Source organism: Papaver somniferum, chromosome 8, assembly GCF_003573695.1.
Source record: "Papaver somniferum cultivar HN1 chromosome 8, ASM357369v1, whole genome shotgun sequence".
Classification (NCBI taxonomy): domain Eukaryota; kingdom Viridiplantae; phylum Streptophyta; class Magnoliopsida; order Ranunculales; family Papaveraceae; genus Papaver; species Papaver somniferum.
This window is the reverse complement of record NC_039365.1, coordinates 25,226,086-25,248,095: the sequence shown is the minus strand read 5'-3', so window position 1 is coordinate 25,248,095 and position 22,010 is coordinate 25,226,086. Positions and strand designations below refer to the sequence as shown.

General features: G+C 35.7%; 1 protein-coding gene and 1 pseudogene across 3 annotated transcripts; one reads left to right on the top strand and one right to left on the bottom strand.

Annotated features, from left to right (window-relative positions):
- Nucleotides 1-2,944: 2,944 nt before the first annotated feature.
- Nucleotides 2,945-7,057, bottom strand: LOC113306921 (poly [ADP-ribose] polymerase 1-like). 3 transcript variants are annotated; one of them, XM_026555835.1, is made up of 8 exons: nt 6,885-7,057; nt 6,740-6,789; nt 6,441-6,624; nt 6,161-6,347; nt 5,736-6,072; nt 5,304-5,499; nt 3,729-5,215; nt 2,945-3,417 (listed from the first exon to the last, which is right to left on the bottom strand). In XM_026555835.1, exons 1-7 carry the CDS (start codon nt 7,050-7,052, stop codon nt 5,024-5,026), a joined length of 1,314 nt encoding a protein of 437 aa, XP_026411620.1. In that variant the 5' UTR covers nt 7,053-7,057; the 3' UTR covers nt 2,945-3,417; nt 3,729-5,023. The 3 variants fall into 3 exon arrangements, with proteins under 3 accessions (XP_026411620.1, XP_026411622.1, XP_026411623.1); XM_026555837.1 differs by lacking the exon at nt 2,945-3,417 and having other exon boundaries at nt 4,899-5,197; XM_026555838.1 differs by lacking the exon at nt 2,945-3,417 and having other exon boundaries at nt 5,045-5,189.
- A 548-nt stretch (nt 7,058-7,605) lies between these two features.
- Nucleotides 7,606-9,212, top strand: LOC113306970 (annotated as a pseudogene).
- Nucleotides 9,213-22,010: the final 12,798 nt, after the last annotated feature.

The window sequence follows — 22,010 nt, the reverse complement described above, 5'->3', positions numbered from 1 at the left end:
TGAAGGTAAACACAAGACGAGATTGTATATAGAAAACCAAGAATGAAACCAGACGAGACAAGAATCGTCTGTCTTTCATTGTCAATGAGAACTCCTATATAAAGGAGTTAACTTACAAAAGATTATCTCCCATATCCTAACATAAGCAACATATCTCTTTAAAGAAAGTAAGTAAATATTTACATCTAATGCAAAATATACAGGAGTATCCAAAAGATACAGGAGTATCCAAAAGATACTGGAATATACAGCTAATACCCTCCCTCAAGTTGGAGCATGGAGAGTCGAAATGCCCATCTTGAGAAGAAGATTTTGAAACTGCTGATGTCCCAAAGCTTTAGTCAGAATATCAGCTAGCTGAGATGTAGTATGAATATAGGATGGAACGATAGTACCTCGAAGAATTTCATCACGCACAAAATGACAGTCTATCTCAATATGCTTTGTACGCTCATGAAAGACGGGATTATTAGCAATGTGTAAGGCAGCTTGATTATCACAATGAATTAAAACTGGTTTTAGATGTCCGATCCCAAAATTTCGGAGCAATCCTTTTAACCATATAATCTCACAAGTTATGGAGGCCAAAGCACGATATTCTGCTTCGGCTGAAGAACGAGACACTGTGGTTTGTTTCTTCGTTTTCCAGGATATAGGAGAACCGCCGAGAAAAATAAAATGGGCCGTGAGAGAACGGCGACTTATTGGACAACTAGCCCAATCTGCATCATAATAGGCCTCAAGAACTAATTTGGAATCAGCTCGAAGTAAAATACCTTGCCCAGGGCTAGATTTCAAATAACGCACAACTCGAAGTGCAGCATCCCAATGAGATTGAGTTGGATGTTGCATAAACTGAGACAAAGTATGAACAGAGTAACATATATCAGGTCGTGTAATATTCAAATAAATTAGTCTCCCCACCAATCGTCGATAACGAGCAGGATCAGGCATAAGCGTGTCTGAAGCAAGAGCTAGCCTATGATTCTCCTTCATTGGAACACTAGCTGGTTTGGATCCGAGAAGACCTGTTTCTGTCAAGATGTCTAGCACATATTTACGTTGGCAAAGGAAAATGCCTTTAGAGCTTCTAGCTACCTCAATACCAAGAAAATATTTTAATTTGCCCAAATCCTTCATATGAAAGCATCTACTGAGATATGCTTGAAACTCGCAAATGGCAGCCTTGTTGTTGCCAGTAATAACAAGATCATCCACATATACTAGAATATACATAATAATATTTCTTCTGCGATAGAGAAATAACGAGTGATCTGAGGCACTTGTAGAGAAACCATAAGTACGCAAAGCGGTTGCCAGCTTTGCATACCAACACCGGGGAGCCTGTCGTAAACCATACAAAGACTTACGAAGTCGACAGACTTTTCCAGAAAATCCATTACCGAACCCAGGAGGAAGTCGCATAAATACTTCTTCATATAAATCGCCATGAAGAAACGCATTGTGGACATCCATCTGAACTAACTCCCAGTTGTTGATTACAGTAATCGCAAGAAGAGTTCGTACAGTAACCATTTTTACTGTAGGAGCAAAAGTGTCTGTGAAGTCAATTCCTTCCTTTTGATGGTTGCCAAGAACAACTAATCTGGCTTTGTATCGCTCAACGGAGCCATCAGATCTTCGCTTAATTCGGAAGACCCACATGCAGCCAATTACATGTTTGTTAAGGGGCATATCTTCAATAGTCCATGTTCCGTTGGAGATTAGAGCAGCAATCTCTTCCTCCATTGCTTTACGCCATCTGGGATCAGCCATAGCCTCCTTAAAAGATTTGGGTTCAACATCTTTCGAAATGGCTGCAACAAAAGTACGATGGGCAGCAGAAAAAACATCATAATTCACGAAATGAGTTATAGGATAGGGAGTACCTGAGGTCTTGATTGGTACAGGCGAAGCTTCAGGGGGAACCAATGTTGTGTTAGCTTGTTTTGAAACACCCTGCAAACTTACAAAATCCCTGTGACGTATATTCTCAAACCTTGTACGTTTTCCGCGCCCAAGAGCCTCATCTGTGGCTAGATGGTGATGAGGTTCACTATCTGTAGTCACTGTAGGAATATCATTTGTACCAGCTATAGGTACAACAGGTGAAGAAGCATCAGGTAACACCAAATTAGAATCTTCTTCAACAGAACGTGTATCACATACAACAGATTCTGGCGGATGAAGTACTTGTACAATATCATTGTCTGTGATGTGTACAGAGTCTTGTGCAACGTCCTGTAGATCTGGGGCAGCATCCTGGACATATTGTGAACTTCCTAAACTAGTCTGTGGAAGTGCGTCAGTAGCAGCAGTGGAAGAAGAATCACCAGAAACTGGTAACACATTATAATCTGCTTCAAAAGGATCTGCAGACATATCCCTAGATATAGTGCCAGCAGTCTCATCAAGATACAAAGAATGCAGTCGCAGAAGCTCATTCTTATCAGCTAATGGAAAAACGTCTTCAATGAACTCCACATCTCGAGACTGAAAATACTGACCTGTGTCTAGATCAAATAGATGCCATGCGTTCTTTCCAAACGGATAGCCGAGAAATAAACATCGACGACTGCGACTGTCAAATTTATCGCAGGGACCAAGATTTTTTGCATAACAAAGGCAGCCAAAGACTCGAAGAGAATTAAGAGTAGGAGCCGAGCCATATAGAATATCATGCGGTATTTTGAACTTAAGAACACGAGAAGGAGTTCTATTAATCAGATATGCAGCAGTTAGAACACATTCACCCCAAAAATCGATTGGCAAACAAGCCTGAAATCGTAGTGCACGAGCAACATTAAGAATATGACGATGCTTCCTTTCTACCCTTGCATTTTTCTGTGGTGTCTTAACGCAGGAAGTTTGATGAACAATACCATTCTTTCGAAAATAAGGAAAAAGACCTTTGAACTCAGTTCCATTGTCACTGCGCAAAATCTTAACCTTTTGTGTAAACTGACATTCAATCATCGCAAAAAAATTTGTTAACAAGATAGGCACCTCATCTTTAGTTTTCATCAAATACACCCAAACACATCTAGAAAAATCGTCTACAATAGTCAAAAAATATCTTGAGTTACAAGCGCGATTTGCACGATAAGGACCCCAAACATCGCAGTGAATTAACTGAAATAAATCGACTGCCTTATTATCACTTAGTGGAAAAGAAGTACGAGTTTGCTTGGCTCTATGACAAACTTCACAAGCATGAAAATCTAAATCACTATCGATACGACCAACTTGAGGGAGAGACTTCAATACTTGAATAGAAGGATAGCCAAGTCGTTTGTGCCATAATTCCGCAACAACTTTCTTCAGCACAACATTAACACGAGCTGGTTCCCCCGTTATCAAGCAATAAAGCCCATCAGTGAGCTTACCCATACCAATCTTCGTCCTCAGAGTATGGTCCTGTATAACACATTCAGAGTTAGTGAATTGAACACTTAACAGATCCTTCTGTGCATGGTTAGCATGTGATGAGGACAGAAATTGAGACACAGAGATGAGATTGCAAGTGAATTTTGGAACATACAACACATTATGCAATACAAGAGAATCATTCAACCTTACGGTCCCAATTTTGATTGCCTGTATACTTACACCATTAGGCAAACCAACTTGAATAGGACTAATATCACGACAAGACTCAAACAAGGTGTCATCGCAACAAACATGATTGGACGCTCCGGTGTCGACAATCCAGATACGACCATTCTTACCAGTTAGACGAACGTGATTCGTAGTTGCTGATATCTCACTAACAACAGCATTCGCCTTGGCAGATGAAGAGTTACGGACAGATGAAGAATCGTTTTTGTACTGAGTCGCAGGTGGACGTCTTGGCTGGCGACCATCTGGATAACCATGCTTCTCCCAACAACGATCTTCAAGATGTCCATTGTGACCACAATAAGTACACTTTAATGGAGGTTTGCCCCCCCCGGTTTTTGATCCTTGTGGCTTATGTGCGTGAAAAGCCATTGGAGTAGCTGTATCCTCCCGTTGTTCAGTATATGATTTGACCTCCTCCTCTTGGATGAGACGAGAATATACCGCATGTAGAGACGGAAGTGGATCGGTGCCCAAAATACTAGAACGAACATTAGCGTAATAGGGTACGAGACCCATTAAAAGTTCACGTACCTGATCGTTATTACGCCGAGTTCTGAGAGTCACATTCAAATCGCAAGTGCAGCCAGAGCATTGACAAGAAGGCAAGGCATCAAAATCATTGATGTCATCCCAGAGTTTCTTCATCTTCCCGTAATAATCTTGAATGGATTCTCCATCTTTTTGTTTGCAACTAGCAACATCAGATTTGAGTTGAAATATTTTGATTCCATTCCCTATAGAAAAGCGAAGTCTAATATCTTCCCATAAGTCGAAAGCAGTATCACGATAAGAAATTGAAGAACGAAGAGTTGGATCAATCATATTAAAGATCCAGGCAATAATCATGTAGTTGACAGTCCACCAATCATCCAAATCCGAGGAATCAACAGAAGGTTTGGAGACTTTACCATTGATGAAGCTAAGTTTTCGTTTTGCGCCAAGAGAGATACGAAACCCTTTAGCCCATTCTTCATAATTCGATCCTTTAAGAACTACATGAGTGATGATAGTTCCCGGTCCATCGTTTGAGGCTAAAGTATATATAGAAGAATGATTCTTAGAAGAAGAAGAAGATGTGATTAGATCGTCTGGCATATCTAAAACCGGACTCAGGATACCATGAAGGTAAACACAAGACGAGATTGTATATAGAAAACCAAGAATGAAACCAGACGAGACAAGAATCGTCTGTCTTTCATTGTCAATGAGAACTCCTATATAAAGGAGTTAACTTACAAAAGATTATCTCCCATATCCTAACATAAGCAACATATCTCTTTAAAGAAAGTAAGTAAATATTTACATCTAATGCAAAATATACAGGAGTATCCAAAAGATACTGGAATATACAGCTAATACTCTTCCATTCTCTCTATAAAAGTGTGACAAATGAATATTTCAGTCAAAGCACTGGCAAGATTAAAGAGTAACACATTTTATTGAATAAATAGGAAAATCCTACCATGGAATCCTCTGAAACTCCGACAAGTGCTACTTTCAGACCTTTGAATGCAGACTGACTTCCTGAAGCTTGGTTAGAAAAATCTGTGGGTAGAATCCGAACTGATCTGCATCCCTTTTGCGAGTTGAACCACTAGAGTCAAAATCATGTATATCAAGAGCTGTTACAATCTAACAGCTAGTATAAACAAATATTTGACATGAAACAGTGATTTACATACCTTGCAAAGATATTCATTGCTTGATTCTTGTGGAATTCTCCACTCCCCCTTTAGACGTATAGGTTCATTAGTCGAGTAAGAACACTTGGTCCATTCTGACACATAACCATGACAACGGTATGCAGCGCCTGAGTAACGAAGCGAGCCAGAACAAATGGGGCAGCTACCGGGTGGTCCAAACAGCATTCCGTCCGCACTTAACAAGATAAGAAGATTTTGTTAAAAATGTCATGTACAAATGCCTAGGAGATTATGCTGGCAGAACCGAACAGAACACTACTATTTATGAGCTGAACTTCTTAATCTTTGTCTTGCAAAATTTGAAGGCATTAAGTCTGAAACTAGTATACTAGTGCAGCTAGTGAAACAGTCACAAAAAGATGGCGCGGAGACGAAATTAGAAATACCACCAAATAATTTTAAAAGATTTACCAAATTTCTCTTAAATCAAGTTCTGATCCAGCTGAATGTTGATCATTTGCTTCAAGCATCTTTCGCATCTCTGAAATAGTTACTTGCTCTTTCAAGTTGTTTTTTATAGCCCATAATGCTTTATTCTGAGCCTCAAGCTCACTTTCCAGAGCAGAAGAGTTTTGGATTTGAATCTCTGAACTTGTATAGCTTTCATATGCCGCCTGGTAAGAATCACCCCACTCAGATTTATTGATTTTTGACTTTTCGGTTCTGCTAACACTTCTTTTCCGCTTAACCCCGCCTTTGAGAGGCTTTTGTGGTACTTCTTCATCCCCTTGCAACTCGACCAATAAATCTGAAAGAAAATAACTTGGTTAGAGGGGGGTTGCAAAGAATGAAGCCTTGAAATAATGTTCATCTCCCACACACCAAGACCATCATACCTCTATTGCCAGTGAAAGGGCCCTTATTGGCATAGGCATGAACATCTCGCTGATTTGCAAGTGTGAGGCTATTCCAACCTGACAAATTCTCTACATTTGTAGAGTGAGACCATTCCATATAGCAGTATGCATGGTGCCAAGCCAGAGTACTGGCGCCTTCTCCACCAGGCTTGGTTGAAATACGAATCTAAACAACAAAATGAAAAATAGTATTGATATCAAAGGAACACGACAAGATTACACCCCGAACCAAAAAATAATAACAAACAAATAAGCAAACCTCTCCTTCTGTAATCTTCTTGTTGCACAACTTGCAAATAGCACGAGAAGTCTGTGAAACCTCAATACTGCGTTCATTTGCACCAACTGTAGTCGTATTGAAGAATACACCAGTTTGCACATATCTTGTCATCCTTTTTTGATCTTCCCACCGTAGCAAATCTATTCCTTCAACGTCATCAAGGCTGTGTCCGCATAACAAAATAACATGGAATCAAGCAAGCAAGCGAAATCATTAGGCTGTAAAAAGTACACCCAAAACTAAAACTAATGAGCCAATTAGTTAGTGAAACTTCTTACGAACTGATCTTGTTTGGTTTCTTCAGAATGCATTGCGCATGGTTCCACTTCTGATCATTAAGAAGAAGACAAATGTATCGGATATAACCATCAAAAGGCATAAAAATTTACATTAAAAAAAAGTTAAGGTGGATTTTATTATTACCGTCATAAGGCCATCATATTTAGTAGCTGGAATTACTTTCCCTAACCTTAACACCTCCTTCTTAATAAATTTCCTGCAAGTCCTACACGAAGACCTCGACGTTTTCGCGTACTCAATCTTCCATTCTTTCGCGTACTCAATCTTCCATTCTTTCCTTGCATTCCTCATTTTCATCTTTCTTTCTTTCTTTGTATGATGACATTACACATTTTCAAGATCGTTTATATAGTTTTCTCTCTTCAAAACTTCCTCTCTACACTTCTGACATTTCCAACCCCTCTAGCTGGCATACCAAGTCAAGTCAACTAATAATAAAAAAATGTCAGTTGGTAGTTACAAAAATTCTCCTGCACACTTCCTCGGGTTCCTTCTCCATCCACCGCGTTGAAAATCAATCGGCTCGGTCAAAGATAAATCGCTGGACCATTTTTTAACTTGATTTCAGATTCATTGTTTTTAAAATGAAACTAGTAGGTAATAATTAATAAACTAGATAGTTACATAATACATAGCCGGATATGTAAGCATGTTAGTAGGGGCTCCAATAATCCAGGAGATAAATATATGCTTAGAGTTAAAGATTTTGCAAATTAAGAACCAATCTTAAAGATTCAGTATTCTACAAATCTACCCACAAAATGTTCTATTGAAAAGTAACTATGCATTCTTGGAACGGAGACAAATATAGACAGACACCCATTTCTTCTTGGCTTTACTTCATCCATTATTCGTTTACTTCGACTAATTCTACTCCTACAAAGAAAGACTGAATGGCGACTTTGTGGTTACCACTTTCTAAACCATGTAGTTTCCTTTTTCTATCATTGTCACTTCTATTGGTGTGCTGCACCCTTGCTCGTGATTTTTCGATTGTTGGTTATTCATCAGATGACTTGACATCCATAGACAAACTCATTGATCGGTTTGAATCATGGATGTCTAAACATGGTAAAGCATATAGAAGCATTGAAGAAAAGGTGCATAGGTTTGAAGTATTTAAAGACAATTTGAAGCATATAGATGAGAGAAATAAGTTGACAGATAGTACTTATTGGCTTGGGTTGAATGAATTTGCGGACTTGAGTCATCAAGAGTTCAAGGAGAAGTGTCTTGGACTCAAAATTAATAATCAGATCCCAAGGAAGAGAACAGAATCACCCTCGTCTCCTCGAGATATTGCTGATCTACCAAAATCTATAGATTGGAGGGAAAAAGGTGCTGTAACTCATGTCAAGGACCAAGGTGGTTGTGGTATGTATCAATCATGCATCTCTCTTTCACTAACTCTACAGATAGGCCATTGTTTGATCACTTCGTAGTATTATGCAGGGAGTTGCAGGGCATTTTCTACCGTGGCAGCTGTAGAAGGCATAAATCAAATTGTAACAGGAAATCTGACTTCATTGTCTGAGCAACACTTGATAGATTGTGATAAACCCTTCAACAACGGTTGTAAAGGAGGATTGATGGACTTAGCTTTCATATTCATAGCTTTTCATGGTGGTCTGCATAAAGAAGAAGATTACCCGTATCTCATGGAGGAAGGAACATGCAAAAGAAAGAAGGTAAAATAGAACATGTCCTACGTTTTTTTTTCTTTTTCTTTTGTAATTGTTTTCATGAAGTCGTGTTGTGTTTGAATTTGCATGGTTAATTCTTGATCAGGAGTAGATGGAAGTAGTAACGATCAGTGGTTACAAAGATGTGCCAGAGAACGATGAACAAAGCTTATTAAATGCACTCTCACGTCAGCCTCTTAGTGTTGCTATTGAAGCCTCTGGTAGAGATTTCCAATTCTATAGCGGGGTAGTATACCAACCCACCATATATGTACTTACTAGAGTTGATATCATGCAAGGACATAGAAATCAAAATAATTGAGTATAAATGTGAGACTGAATTTGTCGTGCAGGGGGTATATAATGGAGCTTGTGGTACAGAATTAGATCATGGAGTGACTGCTGTTGGGTACGGATCAGATAAGGGAGGGTTAGACTACATTCGTGAAGAACTCTTGGGGACCAAAGTGGGGAGAAAAGGGATATATTAGGATGAAGAGAAACACTGGAAATTCCGAAGGGATTTGTGGAATCAACAAGATGGCTTCTTATCCGACCAAAAAGGGCAAAAGCTACTACTGATCTAATTAAAAAGTCTCAAGTGATGGTTCCATTCAAGAAGTACTTAGAAGCTCCACTATTCTTTTTAACCATTAATAAGCATATTTTATTTTATATTTTTGAAGCATAGCATAGAAATTTACACATGAAAAAGAAGAAGTTAATGGACGCCATCATATTTAGTATCTTGAACTACTTTTCCTAACCTTAATATGAAAGCTAAGTTAAGTTCTACACGAAGACCTCGACATTTTCGTATACTCAAACCGACAATCTTCCATTCTTTTTACGATGACATTACACATATTCAAGGTCGTAAGTAAAGTTATCTCTCTTCAAAACGTTAACTTACTTCCACTCTACATTTCAAAAGCTTCCAACCCCTTAACACTCCAAATAGCAAACCAAAATGAAAAATTCAGTGGGTAGTTACAAAAATCCTGTTGCACACTTCTTTGAGTTCCTTGGGTATAACAATTAACAAGTGTAAGAAAAATCTACCCCTGGGTGTAATCCAAAGTAAAATTTCTTCTTTATATTTTCCAATTTCCCATGGTTCTACACCAAAATCTATGCAGGCCCATAATTAAAACTCTAGCCCACGAGCTCATTTTAACATGTCAGTTTTCCTTGTATTCCAAAATCAGCTAGGAAATAATCCAAATTAAATCAATGGTGAAGATAAAAATGTTACATGCACATGGGTTAAGTTAAAGAGTTTGCATAAAATCGGATTCGAAATCCTTGCATTATACAGTGTCACCTCGTTATGTAGGATGAGTCAGATATAAGTCATATAGAGTGTGATCGAGAATGAGAATGGATTCTCAAACATGTCAGGCAAAAAATTACACGCCGGAATTATAGAAAACTAATTAATACCTCTTATTTAACTAAATTGCGTCACCTTGCGTTTTTCAACTTTTAAGTTTTTTCTTTATACGCCAAAATTGGATACAAGCTTATCCGAACTCAGCTAGTCGGACTAGCCCCATTGCCAGACCCAACCCGCTAAACCCAACTATACGACTAATTTCGATCTTCAAAATAACCGTTGCAAACAACTTAATTCCACTAATGATCAACACACAAAAAAATTTATTAATAATAATTGATCAACAGTTCTATCAACAGACCTAGAACCACTTAGATTTGTTCTAGTCAATCCTCAAATAAGCTTGAGTGGCCTTATATCAGAAGAAAAAGGCATAATATGATCTAGTTTCTCACCGACGGTACTGTTAAAGGCTTCTTAACCCTAATGAAGACTTTAAACGAAGACAGCGCAAGCTTTTCACCTAATTATATTACTATTACCTCTTAACAAGTTGGATTTCCTCACAGTCAATCAAAATGTGTTTTCAAGGGATGCATTAGTAATATTACATGACTCTTCTATTTATAGTGTTATATGACCAAGGCTTGTTCAGAAACAAGATCTACTAATTTCGAAAAATCCTTAAGATATACAATATATATTTATTTCTGAAATTAGCAAATGCCAATTGTGTTCCAACTAATAAACTGATTTCTCTCATAGATTATCTACCACAAATCCATGTACTTTATTAATATATCAACTTTCAGGAACGTTGAACAATAAGATATTTAGCACATGTTCAAATCACTATGTCAACACTGATGAACATTCCAAGTTTAACTTGCGTACATCTCGATATTTGTAGAAAACTGAAGATAACAGACATATCTAAAATGTATAAACAAGTCAAACATAGTCAGAATCGGTCCAGTGATCGATTCTCTCCAGGAATCGGTCCTGAATCTAATTCCGAATACGAAACAAGTTTCACAAGTCTACTTCCTTAAACTATGATTCTAAAAATACTTGCAAACATAATTCCAAGTTTTGGATTCATACGAATGTGCAATACACTAAATAATAACAAGTTACCAATTAGTGTAGTGTCGAGAACACGAAGTTCATTGATAAACTATACTAAATCCATATATTTAAATTGTAGAAACAACTAGTATATCATTCCTTAAATACTTCGATTATAATATAATGACCAAGTCACCAATCTTAAATCAATGTAAGAAACTTAATTTTGCATGTTATGTTTTCGATTAAATATAGACTTGAAACAATAAAATATATAAATGGAACAAGCCAAGTCTATAGTTACTAACCTCAAACTGAAGGATAATGTTTTTATCAACTTCGATATGTCTTCAGGTCTTCATGAGTAACTATAGCAAGTATCAAAATTTTTATGTCGTCTAACCTTAAAAAGTTGACTCTAGTAATCGACTCAAGCGACTCGGAGTATTGAAACTAAACTTCACAATCAAACTTACATGCCAACGCTTGGTCGATTCAAGCGAGCAATGCTCTAATAATCTTGATAAACATAAGACTTTTACAAAGATAGAATAAATTGTTCAGTTGCACTAAGTTTCTTGGATAGAGCTTGTTCACTAAGATTGATTATTAGTCACTTTTTTGGTTTGATCTTTGAGCAAAAGATTTTGTTGATATAATCAGAAGATCCTTTGCTCTATTTTATCACGGATCTAAAGATTGATTTGGTTGATCGATAAGTGAGTTGGTTACTCAAATAGATTTAGTATTTTGTTGTTTTGGATTACAACCCAAAGGAGTTAAGAGACAAAATCTTCAAAACGACGAAGCAACTCAAGATAGTGGTCACTCTGTCTTGGGATTCACGTGTGTGTGTAACCAAAATTGGTTGTAGACGCATGGATACTAAATGAAATGAGTAATGAAGGAGTGTTTACTTGATCTGAACTATACGATTTTGCGATAATTAATTTGTATAGCAGCTTAATTCAAAACTGGACTAGGTCCTAGGGGTTTTCTGCCATGTATTTCCATTGTTAACAAAAATTTTCATGTCTGTGTTATTTTCTTTAGTTCCTTATTATAATTATCTTTATACTTATATTGAGGTAAATATTCTTGTACGTTAATCAACTTGGTAACGATCCCGTAGTTCATTCGTTTCAAACTCTGACTATTACCAAGTACACCTTGCTGAAATAATCTTTTAGTCGTTATTGTATGGGTAAGATTAAACAAGACTTGTATGCATAGGTCGATATATCGAAAAGATTGTGGTGTAATTTGTACCCTTGTCATTTCAGTGTTACTCATTGTTCTCGGAGAACCTTCAGTGATGAAGGACAACCTTTACAACAAGATACACAACGTGTAGGAGATTGTTATTTTGTGTTGTAGGATGTTTCCAATATATAATAATTGATGAAGGCTAGGTTGTTTTAGATGTAAGCAATGAAATTCTTTCAACCTAAGCAATTCTAATTTATAATATGAAGTTAAGTTCTTTCCTTTAATACATAAAGTTTGTTTTTTTGTTTAGAACTTAACTTGTGTTGAGGTTCCTTCCATATATTGTAATATTGAAACATCTTTTTAGTGTCAAGTAATAACCTTAAGCTAGTTACTTCCCATTTATAAGATATTTGATTAAATTATGAGTCAAACCTCAAGTCATGTTTTACCCTTTATTCTCGAAAGGAAGAAATGGGAATATGCAATAATGTATTTTGTGGTTTTCTGACCAGTGAAGCCAGAAAACATGAGCACGTGTTGCCCATTCATGCATAATGAAACAAATTGGAGAGTCGTTATTTCACCATTGTAACTTTTTTACCATAAAAGTATAAGAATATTATACGTACATGTACATATATATCTTATCAATCAAAATATTTACAAAAGAGCGTTGTTTACATATTAATCTAGCACTTCTTCTTTAGAACAAAAAATATTTACCATTTCTAATCATTTATCATTGCAACTTCTATCGTTATGATTAATATTTCAATATGAAATTATAAATGTTTTTGTCTTGTCATTCATTTATTTCTTTCAACTTAATCCTTGATTGTATTTGTCCAGATCCTTCTTTTTCTTTATTTTTGTTAATGAATAATCTGTCAAAGACATTTATCTAATTCGACTTATAGAAAATTGATGAATATTATACTTGAAGCAAATGGTTTAGAATTAATAACAAAAACAAGAGTTTCTTCAATATGTTATCATCTTAACCTCTACCCAAAAACTACCTAAAATAACAATCAAATTTTAGCAACCTGAAAGTTTCTTACATAAAACTCCACTCTTATGCTCAGATATTGAACCAGACGATGTGTAGGTATTGTTTGATGTATTTTCATCATAGTGAACTCTATCCGCTGCAATAAATAATCACGAACATATCGTATATATTGTATGATATCCACCCCTACCTATCTGTAACAATAGTATCTTCTAGGATTAAAAAAAATACGACTTAAAACCAACATATCGAGTACGGTATGTGGTCCCAGACGTTCTAAGTAGTAGTGAGTAACACGGGATGTAGTAAAAGAACCAAAAACATACAATCACGAGGTGAAAGAAAATATATTCTTCACACATGATAATGCAAATTACTAACGATCAATGTAACTAAACGATAAATCAATGTTTAATATGTTAAACATTAATTTTTCTTGTCAAGAAGTCTATGTAAGTAAAAATAGTTGTTAAAGTTATTAGTATTTTAATAATATAATGTGACACAATACTTCTAATTCTCCTTGAAACAAAATTTTCAACAATATAATACATTTCAAGATTAACGGCTACTAAAGAGGGAATATGTGCGCCTATATTAAAAGTTTTAAATTCTTCTTTACAAATTAAACTTCTTATAGTTAGTAGCTACCCACATTTAAAAAAACCTAAATAGACTTTCAATTAAATATTTGCGAAATTGCAAAATTATTTATGTATTTATGGATGTTGCCATTTTCAAATGTATGAAAAAATGTTATATCATACTGTAAATTTTAGTTTATACGTGCAAAATTTATGGTATATATTTATTTAATTGCATATAAATACTTGCGAATGAATAGTTTTTTTTTGCATATGAACAAAAGTGAACTTTGATGGGTAATCCATAATTGGTCGACCATCGTTGATTCTTTAGCTACCTCTATGGTTTCTCCGGATTGCCTCATCCGAACTACATTGACTTGGCCATCATATGCTTCTTTGATGGAAGCATAAAAAACGGCTTTTTTAAAAGTTCAACAGTATTTTGGATGGTTTTTTCAGCTTTGTACACCCTCTTCATAACTATTTCTTCATGAAGTGAGCCAGATACTCCTGTGAATTACAGGTCTTCACCCTTGAAATCCCGGAATTTAGTTCCCTAGAAGAATCAAAACAGTCATTCTAACAGTTAATAATTCAAATACAAATCACTGAAAACATTAAAACAGTGATTGCACAAAATGTGTGCAAGAAAAACAGATAAATAAATTACTTACATCAAAATAGAGTTTTCCAATTGAAGGCTTGTTGTTTACGAGCCCACCAACTACAAACGAAAAAAATTTCTTACTTGATGGACCACCCTTCAAGACTGTGAAAAGCTCATTAAGAGTAAGAGTATCAGTTTCGTCTGAGGTTGAATTCCAGAGATATGTATTTTACCTTTCAAAATGATCTAAATCTCCGGAATACGCCAAGCTAAAATTTCCGAATTCTATAATTTTGTTGATGTCAAATTTATTTCTCAGTCGACCACTCATTGATGCACCTTTCCTTGATATAATGCCGTCTAAAAAAACCACAACATAACCATCTCCCTTGGATACAAGATTAACAGTGCCATGTTCAACAATCTGCATTTGATCTGAGACCTTAGGTACCTATTTCAGAAAACTCTAGTTTTAGTTTCTGAGAAAAAGGGATAGAGTGCAAAAACAGTGAAGGATTATTATATGTGCTCATAGGCAGAAATATTTTCTTGTGTTTTCCTCAATAACGAATTTTAACCCTAAGTTCTCGATACGACTGATTTTGTTTTAGGCGTATCGTTGTAATACATCTTGAAAAAGAATATTGGCATTAACTTTATTTAGATCAGGAAAAGTCAACTCGCATATGCATGGTGATCGAAAAAAACTTTCACAACATCAATCTGGCCAAGAAGAGCAGCATATGATGGGACTGTCAGATTTAGTCGCAACATTAATTTGAGTACCTTTTGAAAGTAACAATGACTGTATATTTATATCTCCTACAGATAAAGAAGCATACTCATCTAATTGTATGACCAAAATCCAAATGCAAGAAAAAGTTTACAAAGAGATAAGCCACGCCTTGATGTTATTTTCGGATAAAGAAGTAGAAACATGGAAGAAGTACATTGTTCTAGTTAGACCAGCACCAAGGTGAAGTATTTTACTATATCTCAAGCTTCACTATTAGAGATTCCCAACACATTCGCATTCCAATATACATCTAACTTTTCTAAAGTAAATATACATGTCGTAAGTGTTTTCTTCTATGTGTAAAGAGGTACTATATGACTCAATCTTCCAATACTTCTGAAAACTCCAAACAACATAAAAAAATATAAAAGACGAACTTATGGAGCTCAAGAAGTTTATGAGAAAGTTCATCTAAGCCTAAACCAAGCATGCTCATCTAATGCAGAATAAAGTCTCACGTCAAAGTATCTTTTGCAAGGAAAGCTAAATTCCAACGATTTGGATAAAAGTCTCACGTCAAAGTATCTTTTTCTTCCTGCCGGGCAAAAATCATTATGATATTTTACTTGTGTGTCGATCATAAACCAGCCACTATATGGTTATCTAAAATAATGATTTCCTTGGGGTTGACCGTAAGTTAGACAGTTCAAGTATCACATGTTTTTAAAAATACAACTGATGGAACTCTTGGAATCAAAGGTGCAACAAGGATTCCTTCATTGACGGTTTTAATGGATGCACTCATACCCATTGGTAGCATAATATTATAGTGCTATATTAAATAAGGTTACAAACACTAATAAGCTAAATTAAATTACTAGGATATGAGCAGCAGAGAAAGTTTGGTATGTTAAGTTAGTAATCTAGAGATGTGATTTCCTTGCTTTCTAATCTTCATATATTTTCAGAAACATAATCAAAAGAAATGGTAAAAGATCATAAATGAGCTTACTCTTAAAACGTTTTAAATCCCTTGTGTAAGCACAATTTAAATGATCAAAATAAGCTGATCTAGGACCTGCAAAAAGAGTCGAAATCAAACTCAAAATTAAACTAAAAAAAGTATATGGACACCTCAAGGGTTTTGAATAAGAAGAGTACATAGTACACACATGGAGAGCACATCTTATCAATCTCATCTTTATCCAGACAGACATCCATATGTTCTCGTGGAGAAGAAAACGAGAATGTAGAACCCAGAAGAAGATACAAAATCAAAAGTAGGTAACCAACTAGGGTTCTACAGAGAAAGAAAACAAACCTTGATTGTTCTTCATTTTAGGGTTTCAGGAGTAGAGATTGTTGTGTGAGTGAAGAAGAGTGAAACTTAAGAAGAGTAAAGAGAGATTTTAATTTTTTTTAATAAAAAGAGAGATTTTAATTATATGTTGTTTTTCTTTTTCGTTTCTTTTCTTTTTTATTTAGGGTTTCAGTAGTAGAGATTTTAATTATTTATTTTAAGTGAAAAGGGGAACTTAAAAAGAGGGAAGAGAGATTTTATTTATTTTTTTAAATAAAAAGAGGGATTTTAATTGTTGTGTTTTTCTTTTTCATTTTATGAGATATCCAAGATGAGTTGGAAATGAACAATGGCACAAAAGCATGTTAGGTACGGGTGAGCAAGTAGATAGGATTTGGATCTCAATGCAACTCAAGGAGGGAAAACAAGCGGTGATTCTTCTGGTTCTCATCCTAATGGTAGTGTCATTCCCACTCAGGTATCCTCATCCTCCAAAAACTCTATTCTTAATAATGTCATCCATATTATTGAATTTTATGTGCCTTCTTTCCCTATCAATAATATCAATATGCTATGTTGGAATGCTAGGGGCCTAGGGGAAAAAATCTGCTAATAAAGAACTGTCTATCCTGCTGAAAAACATTAACCCTGATATTGTGTTTATATCTGAAACTAAAATGAAGAAGGAAATTGCTGCTAGAAAACCGAAAAACTTGCGGTTCCCTTGTGCTTCAATGTACCTTGTGTTGGTAGAGGTGGAGGTCTGGTCTTAGCTTGGAAACAGGAAATGGACCTTAATGTTATATCTTATGATTCTAGGGGAATCTAGGTTACCACCAATTACATAATACACTCCAAACCTTGTCATATACACTTCATATATGGTGAACCAAATCAGATCCTTAGGGATGCTTTTTGGGCTAGTCAGAGTAACCTTCCCTCTATCCCTAGTGGAGAGCTAGCTTTCTTTGTAGGATATTTTAATGCTTTGTTAGGTCATGATGACAAAATGGTCGGCTTAGAGCTTGATGGTAATGATTTCCTAAATCTTAAAACGTTTTGTGAAAATTTTGATTTACATGAACCTGGTTTTCCGATCCTGGATTTACTTGGTCTAACATGCAGAGTGGTACTGATTTGATCTTATAAAGACTTGATAGGTGCCTAATAAATCAAGATGCAGAATTTTTATTCCCTAAAGTTTCGTGTTAATAATCTCCCTAGAGATTTCTCAGACCACTGCCCCATGCATGTAGACTTCAATTTTGAAGGAGATCGTATGCATAGACCTTTTCACTACATGGCTATGTGGATAACAAACCCTACCTCTAGAGACATTATAGCAAACTCCTGGTTCATTCATGTGGAAGGTTCTCCTGCCTTCAAACTTAAGGTTAAACTTCTTAACACTAAAAAAGGTCTAGGGATTGGAATAGGAACTCTTTTGGAAATGTCCAAGCTAGTATTTCCACTACTAGAGAGGAACTAAAAGAAGTTCAAATCCTCACTCCTTCTGATACTATGCATGTTTCTAGTCTAAAATCCAGATTAACATACATGTATTCTCTAAAAGACCTCTACTGGAAGGACAAATCCAGGGAGGTCTGGTCTTTGGAGAGAGATATAAATACTCCTTATTTTCATAGAGTCACTTTATTTAAAAGGAAAAAAAATGCCATTAGCTGGATCAAAAATAACTCAGTACATCCTTACTGATAGAGATAGTATTGGTGCCTCCTTAATTGATTACTTTAAAAATCTTTATACCTCCCACCCTCAATCTTTTCAAGATGAGGAGATGGATGATCTCCCTACTAAGTTTTGCTCAGATGATAATAGCTGTATAAATATAACTTTATATCCCCTAAAGAAATTAAAAAGGTTGCTTTTCAAATGAGAGGGAAAAAAGATCCTGGCCCTGATGGCTTTACTGTCTTATTTTTTCTAAAACACTGGGATGTTGTTGGAGATTCTGTTATAGACACGGTGCAAACCTGTTTTAGAACTGGTCATGTTTCTAAATTCCTTAACCACACTAATATATCCCTCATACCCACCATTCTGCTGAATTTGTCTCCTAGTATAGACCTATAGGATTATGCAATTTCGCTCATAAAATCCTCTCTAAAACTCTAGCTAATACACTTAAACCCTTAATGGATGACCCGATCTCCTAAAACCAAAGTGTCTTTGTTCCTAAAAGGATTATAACTGATACCATTCTTCTTGCTATTGAAGTGGCTTTTACAGTAAATCATTATCATTGTAAGGAAGGTCTAGCATCCGTTAAGCTGGATATGTCTAAGGCTTATGATAAACTTGAATGTAAGTTCTTAGAAAAATGGGTATGCGTGAGTATGGGATTCCTATTTTGTGCTTCTCAATGGTGTCCCAACTGGTCTAATTTAACATGAAAGGGGGCTGAGACAAGGTTACCCTTTATCCTCTTATCTTTATATTCTTTGCTTTGAATCTTTAATTATCTTCCTATATAGATAAACTCACTAGAATAAATTTGGTCCAAGGCATTAAAGTTTGTAAAATTGCTCTTCCCATAACCCACTTAGTCTTTGCTAATGATTGTTTAATGTTTTCTAAAGCCACTATATGTCGATGACTTTCATACCATTAAGGACTACTTGCATAAGTATTGCTCTGCTTATGGACAGGAAATTAACCTTGATAAATCTGGTATTCTTTTTAGTAAGGATTTACCTCCTGCTCTTACTCAACAATTATCTAATATTCTGAATATAAGTTCTCATGACCTAGGAGAAAAATACTTAGGCAGTCCCATTAGTTTTCAGAAATCCAAAATTCAAACTCATATGAGTATCCTTCAATATGTTGATGCCAGGATCACCTACTGGTATCATAAACTTCTATTCCAAACTGCTAAAAGCTCTCTGGTAAAATATGTTGGTCAGGCCGTCCCCATTTATCAAACGACTAATTTTCTTATACCTAAAACTTTATGTAGTAAATTGGATTCTCATCTTTGTAAATTTTTGTGGGGGTAAAACTTTAGACCCAAAAGATAAAAAATTTCACTTATTGGGGTGGGACACTCTTTGCTCCCCTAAAAGTGAAGGAGGCTTGGCTTTCAGGAAAGCTGAGTTAAATAACCTTGTTATTATTGCTAGAAATGCTTGAAAGCTGATTGGTATCCTGATTCTCTTATAAGAACTATCCTTAAGGCTGGATACTTCCCTAACACTGACTTCTTGAATGCTAAGTGTCCCTCTACCTTCTCTTGGACCTGGAGATGTCTTTTTACTATTAAATAACTTATAAAACCTTTCATATCTTGCATTGTTGGAGATGACCAGTTTATTGACCCTTGGTGTGATAACTGGATCCTTTCTCTAGGTTATGTCAGGCCTAACCCTCGTGTTCCCCCTTCCCCTAATTTAAAAAGTCATTTACTTCATTAATCTTGTTACTAGATCCTGAGATATTTTTTGATTAAATAGCTATTTTGACAATGCTTCTGTCTAGAAGATTGTAGTTATTCCCTTAGGCCAGCTTTGGACTTATGATAGGAGGGCTTAGAAGCTTTCAAAGAATGGTAAATTTAGTAATAAATATGCCCATTTGGGTCTCATAGGTCTTAGACCTTCCCCAATTAAAACTCTTTGGAAGTGAATTTGGAAACTTAAAGTACCCCATCACATTCAACTTTTTGTCTGGAAAGCTGCTAACAATGCTCTGCCTACCAGAGCTGTCCTTCAATCTAGAATTCCAATTGACAATGTTATATGCCCTAGATTCCTTGCTTGTAATGATACTATTATGCATGCTTTGGTCCTATGTCCTTTTGATTGTTCTGTTTGGTCTGCTACTTCTCTTGGACTTCCTATCTTGAACTTTGTTAATGCTTATTTTATTTATTGGCTTCTTCATTGGTTGGTTAACACTATTATGGCTCTCCCTGAGGGCTCAAGGAAAACCTTTGGTGCTGTAATGTGGTATATTTAAAATAACAGGAATAGTTTGATTTTATCTAAGAAAAATAAGACACCTAGTGTTATTTTACCCAGAGAAAAATTCATGATTACAACTTTAACCCCTACTATTCACTTTGCCCCCTACTCTAATGTCGTTGATGGATTGGATGCCTCCTCCTCCAGGATGGTTAAAAGGGAATATTGATGGTGCCTTTGGACCTGTTTCAATGGCTAATGGTGCATGTTATATAATTAGTGATGCTGTGGGAAAGTTTTCTATTTCTGCTCCTATAAATTTTGAAGCCTACTCTCCGGAAGAAGCAGAAACTAGAGCTATTTAGGCAGTTTTGAAGAAAGCAGTGGAACAAAAGTTTACGCACTTCATTGTGGATGATGTCAAATCTCCGATTGACCAATTTTCTCAAGGGAACTTTGAGGGAAATCAAAGAACGGATGCTTTGTTTAAGGATATCTTTTTTGTTAGTTCCTTGTTTCTTGTATTTTTACGCTTCAACCTAGAACTTGTAACCATGTTGCTCATTCCTGGGTTGCTTGGGCAAAGAATAACTCTCAAACTTGTTTTTGGTATAAACCTTCAATTTGGCTTCTGCCAGTTGTTGAGGTAGACCTCTAGCCTTTCTTTAGGCCGTTGCTAATAAAAAAAATGACAGGTTTGAGATTTTCACCAAAATCCAATCTATTGGTGAGCAGATGAGCGGACTTGGTGCAGATGGATTTGTGGATCTAAAAAAATTATAAAAAAAAACGGATAAATATTGAATATGAGCTTAGTTTTAAAACTTAGATTACTAAAATATAATTAATTAACATAACAAGAGTAACACAATGTCTTTCCAACAACCAAAAATTATAATATTGCTATGAATGCTTCCGATAAATCAAAAATATTACTTTTGAAATACCATTGAGGTCAATGCTTCTCAATATCAAACTATATAAATATTATCTTCAAATTTCTACAGTAACCATATATGTTTAATACTAACATTTCCCTCAAGGTCGGGATTCCACCCGCGTCCAAACCGTGAAAATGACCAGTTTCATAAATTCGCATGCGTCCAATTCGCCAAGAAACGGATAGGGTGTCCACCCGTCAAAATGCGGATCTGTTTAGGTAAAATTCGCATATTTAGGTGTTTTTTCTCACCCCTAATTCAAAAAACCCAATCTCGCTGTGTAAAGGCGACAGGCCCAGAACTTCTGTATTGGCTTCAACAATTGCTAGATACTCATTTGTCTTCATTAGACAGCTGAATATTGGGAATAAACAACTAGAATTCAAGTGGTAATGTTATATATACCCTTCATATGAGTCAACCTTGTACAAATACTCTTCATGGTTTTTTTTTTGAACTGGGATTTCTTTTATAAAGATATCCATTAATTATTAATTTATTTTCTAACTTATAAATATATAATATTTAAACGACATTTTTTTCTATTGATATTTCAGAGAGAGGGCGTGAAAATCATCTCGTAAGATTGAAACCCTAAAATCCTCAGATTCAAGTCTGATTTCATAGGCTCAGAGTTATTGAATCCTCTTCATCCTTATAAAGATCAAGTGAATTACTTACCTCTTGTATATCGTGGTCCTCTATCAAACCTTGCAACCATTCTTCATCCGTTTATGCCTTAACCGAAATCTCGGCATCAACGTAAGCATTATAATCATTTGCAAGATCAATTGGGTCTTCCACAATATTAGACAATTCAGTATCATTCTCAACATACTCATTTT